This window comes from Onychostoma macrolepis, chromosome 22, assembly GCF_012432095.1.
Source record: "Onychostoma macrolepis isolate SWU-2019 chromosome 22, ASM1243209v1, whole genome shotgun sequence".
NCBI lineage: Eukaryota > Metazoa > Chordata > Actinopteri > Cypriniformes > Cyprinidae > Onychostoma > Onychostoma macrolepis.
The window spans coordinates 36783787-36794273 of record NC_081176.1 but is presented as its reverse complement, the minus strand read 5'-3'; the positions used below and the strand labels follow the sequence as shown (position 1 = coordinate 36794273).

The 10487-nt window shown below is 39.2% G+C and overlaps 1 protein-coding gene across 7 annotated transcripts in view; it reads right to left on the bottom strand.

Annotated features, from left to right (window-relative positions):
* Nucleotides 1–660: 660 nt before the first annotated feature.
* Nucleotides 661–10487, bottom strand: part of LOC131529881 (gastrula zinc finger protein XlCGF57.1-like) — a 31503-nt gene continuing 21676 nt past the window's right edge. For 6 of the 7 annotated variants that reach the window (XM_058759847.1, XM_058759852.1, XM_058759850.1 and 3 more), the window contains 2 exons: nt 8254–9349; nt 661–2133 (listed from right to left, as the gene is read on the bottom strand). In XM_058759847.1, coding sequence (XP_058615830.1) covers nt 2028–2133; nt 8254–9349 — 1202 coding nt within the window. In that variant the 3' untranslated portion in view covers nt 661–2027. Of the gene's footprint in view, nt 2134–5521; nt 8127–8253; nt 9350–10487 lie in introns of those variants that run through there. The other variant, XM_058759851.1, reaches the window with a different exon arrangement.

Genomic DNA, 10487 nt, shown 5'->3' with positions numbered 1-10487 from the left:
CTTGTTCATTCAAAACTACGCCATCCTAATCATCAGTGTGATAATAAACTTATTTTATTCATATAGCCAACAAAAGTCACAGAGTTTGATTAAAGTTTGAACAGCCTGCACTACTGGTTTAAAAATCACAGCATACTATAATTTGTGTAAGCCTATGAAACACACCTATATATCTCGTAATTACAGTTTAATTTACATTTAATACTAGCTTTAATGTCAACCCCTTTGCGCATGCGCATTAAAATCTAATACTGCGCATGTGTGTCAAACATCCACTACGTATCGGATCTGATCCAGTACGTCATCGTGCTACAGGCTGCAGCGAGGACAGACTCGTAGTTCAACCAATTGCAACCATTTTACGTCATCAGAATAATGGCATCCCCCATAGTTCAAAATATGTATAACACGATGCGATTTAAAATAACAAATCTTTAATGGGTTTTCTACTACATATTTCAGTAAGAGACATCATTTACGTTATATTAAGCCATACAAGTCGTGATACCCACATATCCCTTTAACAGTCTTAACTTACTTTTTTGTGAAATTTTTTATTTTTTTTTACAAATATATATATATATATATATATATATATATATATATATACACATACATATATACACACATAGGTGCATCTCAATGAATTAGAATGTCGTGAAAAAGTTCTTTTTTTCTTGTAAGTCATTTCAAAAAGTGAAACTTTCATATATTTTAGATTCATTACATGTAAAGTAAAACATTTCAAAAGTTTTTTTTTTTGTTTTGTTTTAATTTTGATGATTAGAGCTTACAGCTCATGAAAGTCAAAAATCAGTATCTCAAAATATTAGAATACTTACATTTGGGTTTCAATTAATGACCATCCCTACAGTACAAAAAAAAGTTGGTTAAATGACCATGGTGTTGGTGTGCTTGACTGGCCAGCAAACTCACCAGACCTGAACCCCAGAGAGAATCTACAGGGTATTGTCAAGAGGAAAATGAGAAACAAGACACCAAAAAAATGCAGATGAGCTGAAGGCCACTGTCAAAGAAACCTGGGCTTCCATACCACCTCAGCAGTGCCACAAACTGATCACCTCCATGCCACGCCGAACTGAGGCAGTAATTAAAGCAAAAGGAGCCCCTACCAAGTATTGAGTACATATACAGTAAATGAACATACTTTCCAGAAGGCCAACAATTCACGAAAAAGTGTTTTTTTTATTGGTCTTATGAAGTATTCTAATTTGTTGAGAAGCTGTGGTGGGTTTTTGTTAAATGTGAGCCAAAATCACCACAATTAAAAGAACCAAAGACTTAAACTACTTAAGTCTGTGTGCATTGAATTCATTTAAAACACGAGTTTCACAATTTGAGTTGAATTACTGAAATACATGAACTTTTCCACAACATTCATGCATGCATGTATGCATGTATGTATATAAACCCTTGAACAAGATTTGGTGAGATCAGCTCAAGTTATCCACATAGACAACACACCAGGCAGGTATTTGGTGGAACAGAACTCCATTCTCTTTATTTTACAATAAGGTGGGGGAAAACCGTAACTAAAGTCTTTCTTCCTTCTGGGGTTGGCTCTAGGGCAGCAGATCAATCTCTCTTTAGTCTCTCAATCTCTCTTTAGGGTTAGTCAAAGATGTTCAAGCTACTCACGATCCCACTGAACCTCTGTCCTCAAGAACTTGTTCTGTCTCGGTTTAGAGTGATCCAGCATTCAGCATCTGCTCATCTCCCCGGCTGAGAGAGTACTGAAGCCTCTCTGTTCCCTTTTATCTGGTGGTTGTTGATTGTCCCTAACAGCCTGCAGCTGAGGCTCCCTGTTAGAGGAGAAAGGGTGAAGACCTGTGTTGGAGCTATCCCTGGTCCTGAACTATCTTTCTGGGTGGCCCAGACCTGGTTGCTTCCTCTGATGGGGCTCTCCGAGATGATGAAGGTGTTGAGGCTGCTTTGTGGGGGACCCACTGGTGCTTTCTGGCCACCACAATATATATATATATATATATATATTATATATAAGTGGGTCATGGCTTGTTGACCGTGGGGAAACGTGGGTCCCAAGGCCAAACCAGTTGAGAACCACTGATATACACCATTAATGTGGGAATCAGAAGACAGTCATTTTGATACCTATGCAAGGGTTTGGAAAACATTAAGGCAGTTAATGTCTAGATCCAAGTAATTGGAGCTTCACTACAGTACTACAGAGTTATAACTTAGCTACTATAATCTAGGAGCATGCATACAACACAGGAATTCACTATATACATTTTGGAACAGTTTGATTGTGGATAAATGGAGCCAATGTCCTTTCCTATGCACATTGTGGCTTTTGAGTGTGTCTGGGCCACGGGTCGTGGCTCCCCCGGAATCTCTTTGAAGCTCAAAGAGAAAGTTGACAACTGTCCCTGCTAGCGTTGGAGAAGATAGCAGCGGTGATAACGCCCTTTGAATCAGAGGTGGATGTTAGACATGCATCTGTAATTGCATCTGTAATCTCGTTACAACAAGGGAGGAGGGAAAGTTTACGATGCCTAAAACCTGATCAAACATCTTGATTGCATTCAAATGCTACTCAATTTAACAGACTTTAGGTATACTGTACCAATTTATAGCGTGACACAAATGCATTGTTATACAAAAGTACATATTAATAAATTGTGCTTAAATATGCCATTTTTTCATTAGTAACTTTCTAACAGATTTATCATTTATGCTGCACCGCGATTTTCACGTGCACGTATCAGAGGATTATTATGAAGGCAGCTGACGTTAATGGAGGAATTTGCGGTTACACTTTATTTTGATAGTCAACTTTAGACATTCTACTAACTATAAGTAACTTTGTAACTACATGTCAACTACATGTAAACTAATTCTCATTAATTTGTAACTACATGTCTACTAACTCTCAGTAGGGTAGGTTTAGGGTTAGTAGAATAAGTTGACAAAAGCCCCTTTCGCACCGCTTTAGTTCCAGAACTAAAAGTACAGTACTAAAGTACTGGGACGATTTTGCGTGAACTATTTCCCAGCACCATTTAAAGGGTTGCACTCGCACCGACAGTGGGTACTAAGAAGTGACATAAGCCGGTCGACAGCGACGTCAATTGTGCGCGGCGTTCAACAGCGAAAACAAAGAAGAACAACGTTAACAACAGGAGGATGAGGACGCTGTGATCGGAGCTGTGATGTTGTTGTGTCTTGCGGGGTTCACAATACCGGACATGGAATGTCGACGTAACTTATACGTCAAACGACTGAAAGATCGGAAAGGAGTTCAAAATGTTCAAAAGTGCCTGCACTTCAGCGTCCGTCCATCTATGGGTCCAGTTGATGCGATGTTTACACAGTATGTGTTTACACGGCATATTAAATCATGGCGGGTGAGGCGTTTTCGTACGCGTTTAGCCAATCAGCATACACTTATGTCACGATAGTTCCTATGGAACTGTTTTAGGCCCTGCTCTGAAGTAGGAGCTAGTTTAGTTCCTCCAAACGGTGTTCCGGGAACTAAAACACTTCCTAGTTCCTACGGTGTGAACACGCCAAAAAGTGGGTAGTTCCACAATTAGTTCAGGTACTATGAAAAGGTTCCTGCAGTGCGAAAGGGCCTATATACTTGTAAAGTTTCTGATAGTCAGTACGTTGTATGTTGTGGACTCATCAAAAGTGTTAGAAGATATTAAGCAGACAGTCTACTAATACTCTAATGACTGCTAGTTGATATGTAGTTGTAAAGTTATTTACTGTTAGCAGAATGCCTAAAGTGGACTATCGAAATAAAGTGTTACCGAATTTGCAGCTTTACTCACAAAATACAATTCCCGCTCATCAATTAAGTGAGAATCAGATCCATAATTAACCAAAATACACAAATGAATTAAAGAAGACATATTATACTGTTTGAACATTAATGTGTCCACAGTGTTTCCCGGTTTTCAACCGTTGCCGGAGTGGCTGAGAAGGCGTCCGCTGGCATTATACAGTACGAGAGCGGCCTCTAGACGGAAATCACTGACAGCACGTGTTGTTTATTTTGACACGTGACACTGCGCGCTGCACAGAGCGGGAAACTCCAGACTCGCATTTAAATACAGCCGACAGAAAAGCCTGCCGCGGAACACAGCGCCATTCACATAGTTTTCTATTAAATTACATTATATTTGTCCCAAATCGTTGTGAATGTATAATGACTTTAAAGGCTATAAATTATGTATTGTGCATTTTTTCAGCAAAATGTTTGTCTTTCTGTGGCTCTAATGTATGTTCCATGTAGAGAGCTGTAATCAGGGGCGGCGTCAGAGAATTTTGAACACAGGTGCTGAGGGGGTGCTAGATCAATGACAGGGGGAGCTGGGCAATTAATAGTAAATATGACTAAAACATGTTGTTGTTATTATAATTTTTTTCTATGAATAATAAAATCGCTATAGGCGCATTTCAAATGTTTATGAGGAGTGGGAGTATTATCGCGCTTAGTCTACTGGGTGCGTTCGCGCAATAATTTATTATAATTTTTTTTTCCTGAGGAATGAGATTAAAATACTCCTGTCATTTTTGGATGTGCTTTCTGTCATCTCATGCAGTCTCCGTGAATGGAGCGCTCACAACAATGAACCAGTTCACAGACATAAGAAATACATTTGCAGAAATCTTGAAAACCTATTAAAAAAAAAAAAAAAATCTTCTCTGATTATGTAGTAGGTGCATTTTAGGCTTGCTGGAGTGATGTTGGCGGCGATACCGGTGTTAAGCACCGTCCCTCACCGTCATTTTGATTTTTTTTAATAGTGATAAAATACTTTAGCTCAGTTGAGAGAACAGACAACAATTAGAACTAAACGCCGCTGCTCAATGCAGCACACCGAACAAACGGTCGCGCATCACAGACCAGATTTAATTTATGCAACCTGATCTCACAGAATTCCGTGTAATGACCACGGACTCTTAACCCCCGAATCTGTGGTGGTATCACGGAATCGCCGAAAATTCCGTGATGGGCTCACAGAAGTGATACCAATGTAAGTCAGTGACAGGCATCAGCCGTGAACCACGCACGGATCCACTGGTTCAACACTTTAAATAGGAAACCCTTAGCATCAATATGCACACGCGATACTGGGAATTTTATCGTCATAATTAAATTATATATTGGGTAACAACATTGCCATTATACTGCTTGTTTATGGACAGTTTTTGCAATAAATACCTGTGACTGCACTTATATTTGCCTGTGTGTTTTATATTGTTCAGACGTGGGTAGGTTTAGGGTAGGGGTGGGGTTAGGTGCTCCAGTGAAAGTATAACTTTATATACAAAATATAACTGCATCGTCACTCTTTTTACGTGGTCCGATGCAGCGCTGGTGTTGAAGCAGTGGATCCGTGCGTGGAGCACGGCTGATGCCTGTCACTGACTTACATTGGTATCACTTCTCTGAACCCATCACGGAATTTTCGGCGATTCTGTGATGCCACCACAGATTCAGAGTTAAGAGTCCGTGGTCATTACACAGAATTTTGTGAGACCAGGCTGAATTTATCACGTGAGGAGAGTGAGTCGAGCTGACTGACAAGAAGAGTGAGGTGAGACAGGCAAGAGAATCGCGTAAGTGTTTCAAAACGAAATGTAAAAGCGCCTGTTTTAAAAATATTTTGCCATTTAGCCTAAGGTGATATTGGAAGATTTTTTTTTTTTTGTAATGTTCGTTTCTCATTTATTTGGTTCCACAGTATTTGCTATTTAAAATGTGTAAGTTATTTGCTATTTTATATTAGGCATAGGCCTATAGCATGGCGTGTTTTTATTCGTTTTGTTAATAAAAGTTAGGCTATATGTTCTACCTTGCATTTTGTTGCTACCCGCCTGATGCCGAATTTACTGCTAATTTAAAAGTGAAAGTAAAATGCGCACGGTGCTTTTACAAGCTATTTAAGCAAAGGAAAGTGGGAAAACTCAAATTAACTAAAAACACAACTGCTTGATGCAGAATTGCCGCAAATTTGAAAGTGAAAAGTAAAATGTGCACGGAGCTTAATAAATAATTGAAATGTCTTATTTTTCCTGATGCATTCATAATCATTACTTTAGCCGGTGCTTTGCAGCAAAATTTATGCGTGCGCTTGAGCGCGGAATAGGCTATAATACGCATAAATGCATATATTAAAAGATGGTTTAGGTTATTATACAAATCAATTTAATATAAATGTGCGACTAGTTGACTAGAAAAATCTTTAGTCGGGGGCAGGCCTACTTGGCACAATTGAACCGATCCATTTTTTTAAATAAAATGCTGACATTACCTGCGACTGCAAATCACGTCACGTTGTAGCCTATTGCATTGCAGTAGTTAGGCATGAGTGAAACGTTTTTATTTTATTTCATTTTTAAGGGGTGCTTTGGTTTTTCTTGGGGGGGCTGGAGCACCTGCTAGCCCCTCCCTAGCGCCGCCCATGGCTGTAATAGATCGCGTTCTCTTTCCGCTTGCTCTGTTTCTTTAAACACCGAACTTCAAACTCATTTATGCCACATTGTTCATTCTTGAAGCAAACTTATGTCTGTTTGGGGATTAAATAAATTGTTTTAGACCGCCACTTGATTTGAACGCAAAGCGTCTGGTGTGTGTGCGTGTGCGTGTGAGATACCTCTGAGTTCTCCTAAACGCAGCGCTGCGCTTTTGCCCGGTGTGTGACTAACATTTTTTTTTTTTTTTTTTTGATTAGATAATTATCAAGTGTTAAAAAATAGAAGCAAATAAAGTGTGTGAGTACATATACAATATCCATATGTATGTAATTTTAATGCTATGTCCTTGTGTAGATATTTAAAGATGGCCATCTTTAAGCATGGCTGTTGAAATTAAATGGTAACACTTAACAATAAGAGTCCATTCGTAGCATTAATGAAAACTGTAGAAGTATTGTTCCTTGTTAGAGTGTGTTCATTTCAACATTCACTATTAGCTACTAATAGGCTACATTTTTACATTTTAAAGTTTCTTCTTTTAACATTAGCAAACTATGAAATAACTTTAATGATCAATATAGTGTATAATATAAATTTTTATTCATTTACAAAGTATGGTTCAGTACTATTACTGCTTTTTTTTTTTTTTTTTTAAGCACTAACTTTCTTTCAGTATCCATTTTGAAAGCTATCGGTTGATTAATGGGTATCGGCCAGTGTGGTCCAACCTAGCTATCGGTAAATCCACTATCGGTCGACCTCTAGACCTTAGACCATGATGCAGTTGTCATGTGGTTTACTTTCAGCTTCTCAGTTTCTGTATTAAAGTGTAACAGACACCATCAGATAGTAACAGGAGAATATCTGGTCTAGCCGTGCCTCTCATCGCAATAACATCCCGTGAAAGAGAGCGTTATAACATACAATAACATTCATGTACATTCATATAACAGGAAATACATTCAAGCCTCTCATGGATCATTAAAGGTAAACAGACACTTCACACAATCATAAACGTGCAACTCATAACACCGGTAAAACAGAGTTAAAAGTTTTATCCAAGTATGCATCATCATATAACGAAACTCATCAGCATCCCGCAAGTGTAGTAGCTGATAAAAACATAGCTCTCATCGCAACAACATCCCGCGAAAGAGAGAGGGCTCCCGTAAATTACATCAGCTCTACCCTCGCACTTACACACGACATAACTTACGTGAACAGTGTTTCCTGAACATTTTATATAGATTAACAATTTCATACAAAGGGAAAAGAAAAACAAAAATAACACAACAGTACTGTGTTTGTGATCACATGACCATCACAATTTTTCCTTATACAAATTTCAAAATAAAAGCCTCTTGCATTAGTGCCATTAGGTAATAATAATAGTAATTTCAATAAACTAGTATAACAATATTCCACTTGCCACACAAGTACAACGCAGGATTTGCAGAAATGTTGCTTCTCAAAGATGGATCAATACCAACTCTTCGTGGTCCACCTTCATATCCACAACACACAAGTATCACACTTTATAAAGTGTGTTTGCAAAAGCCTTTCTGAATATGCTTATGTGGCTAAAGTTGCCATCGTCTCTTACTTTGTTCACAGAGACAAGAGCTTGTGATTTTTAACCCCAAAATGCTCACTGCCTGTAAAATTCAGAAGCACAATGTTATTACTTCTTAAAAATAAAACTAATGACATTGTCTCTGACTGTATTCATGAAGATCAGAGCTGTGGTAACTTAAGCCACATTAACCATACAAACACACTCACTGTTGGGAGGTGAAGGGACTCTTTCCATTGTGTATTCTCATGTGGACTTTAAGGTTTCCATGTTGAGCAAAACTCTTTCCACAGTGTTGGCAGGTGTAAGGCTTTTCTCCAGTGTGATTTCTCATGTGCAGGTTAAGGCTTCCTTGATGACTGAAACTTTTTCCGCACTGTTGGCAAGTGAAGGGAGTCTCTCCAGTGTGTATTCTCATGTGGACTTTAAGGTTTACACGTTGAGCAAAACTCTTTCCACACAGTTTGCAGGTGAAAGGCTTCTCTCCAGTGTGAACTCTTGTGTGGGTGTCAAAGCTTCCTTTTTGACTGAAACTTTTTCCACACAGTTTGCAGGTGTAAGGCTTCTCTCCAGCATGCATTCTTATGTGCCTGTCAAAACTTCCTTTTTGACTGAAACTTTTTCCACAGTGCTGGCAAGTGAAGGGAGTCTCTCCGTTGTGTATTCTCATGTGGACTTTAAGGTTTATACGATGAGCAAAACTTTTTCCACACTGATGGCAGGTGAAAGGCTTCTCTCCAGCGTGCATTCTCATGTGCCTCTTAAGGCTTCCTTTATAAATGAAACTTTTTCCACACTGTTGGCAGGTGTAAGGCTTTTCTCCAGTGTGATTTCTCATGTGGTGGTTAAGGCTTCCTTGATGATTGAAACTTTTTCCGCACTGTTGGCAAGTGAAGGGACTCTCTCCATTGTGTATTCTCATGTGGACATTAAGGTTTCCATGTTGAGCAAAACTTTTTCCACACTGTTTGCAGGTGAAAGGCTTTTCTCCAGTGTGAATTCTCATGTGCATCTTAAGGCTTCCTTTACAAGTGAAACTTTTCCCACAGTGTTGGCAACTGAAAGAGATCTCCCCAATGTGGACTTTAAGGTTTCCTTGTTGATTGAAACTCTTTCCAAACCGAAAGCTAGTGAAGTCACTTCTAGTTGTTCCACTCTTTAGAGCTTTTTTTCGTGTGGAAATCTTTTCAGTCTGTGAACGCCTAAAATATTTTATTCCAGTTGTGAAATCATGCAGATTCTCGTCTTGATCTTTCTCTTCAATGCCATTGAGGACTTCTGTCTCTTTTTTCAATGCCATTAGGTCTAAGGTGAAAAACACAAACAAAAGTTATCCCCAGTTTAATAACACAATACAACAGACATCAAAACAATATAGGTACGTAATGCATCAAAATCAACAACATGTATGCTTGATCCCGTACCAGAGGTGTCCAAACCTGCTCTGAAGTGCCACTGTCCTACTTGTCCCAATACACCTTTTGGAAATTCTCAACTCGGGCCCTTGAAACCCCTATCCTTCAGAGTTTAGTTCCAACCCTAATCAAACACACCTGGGGCCTGTACCATGAAGCCGGATTAGTTGGCTAGCCAGGTAAGTTTCAGTTTAGTTTGCACCAATCCTGGGTTTTAGGTACCATGAAAGTGGCTTGGCTTTTAGCTGCGTTCATTGCCATAGTAACTTACACTCCAAGGCTAACCTGCTCTAGTGCAGGTTATGTTCTTAGTTAGAGATCGCAAACTGAAATTGGACCAATCAGATGTGAGCAAAGTGACACATGTCTGACACACAAAAAGTCACTCTCCCAGTTTATCTTGCTCCACATTAAAGGTCACTTGTACGAAAAAAAAAAAAATGTCTGGCTTTAATGATAGGCTAATTATTTTATATAATATATATATATAATTATATGATTTATATTATTATTAATCCATTACACAGAAGCATTTTTAGTTTAACAGTTAACAAAGCTCTACCATGGGGGAAGTTGTGGCCTAATGGTTAGAGAACTGGACTCGTAATCCAAAGGTTGCAAATTCGAGTCTCGGGCTGGCAGGAATTGTAGGTGGGGTGAGTGAATGTACAGTGCTCTGAGGTGCCCTTGAGCAAGGCACTGAACCCCCAAACACTCCCCAGGCGCCGCAGCATAAATGGCTACCCACTGCTCCAGGTGTGTGTTCACGGTGTGTGTGTGTGTGTGTTCACTTTGGATGGGTCACAAATTCCGAGTATGTGTCACCATACTTGGCCGTGTGTCACGTCACTTTCACTTACAGTTTCACTTTCACTCTATTTGAAAGCTCAAGTTTGCAGAAAAGGGAACCTTGAGGGCTAGAGTCGAGAAACGCTGCTCTTCACAATATTACTAACTTTCTTTAGGTCATATCCCAAGGACCCCTTTTAAGCTGGCAGTTAAACCCTTTATAAAAAGCACAGTTTGAA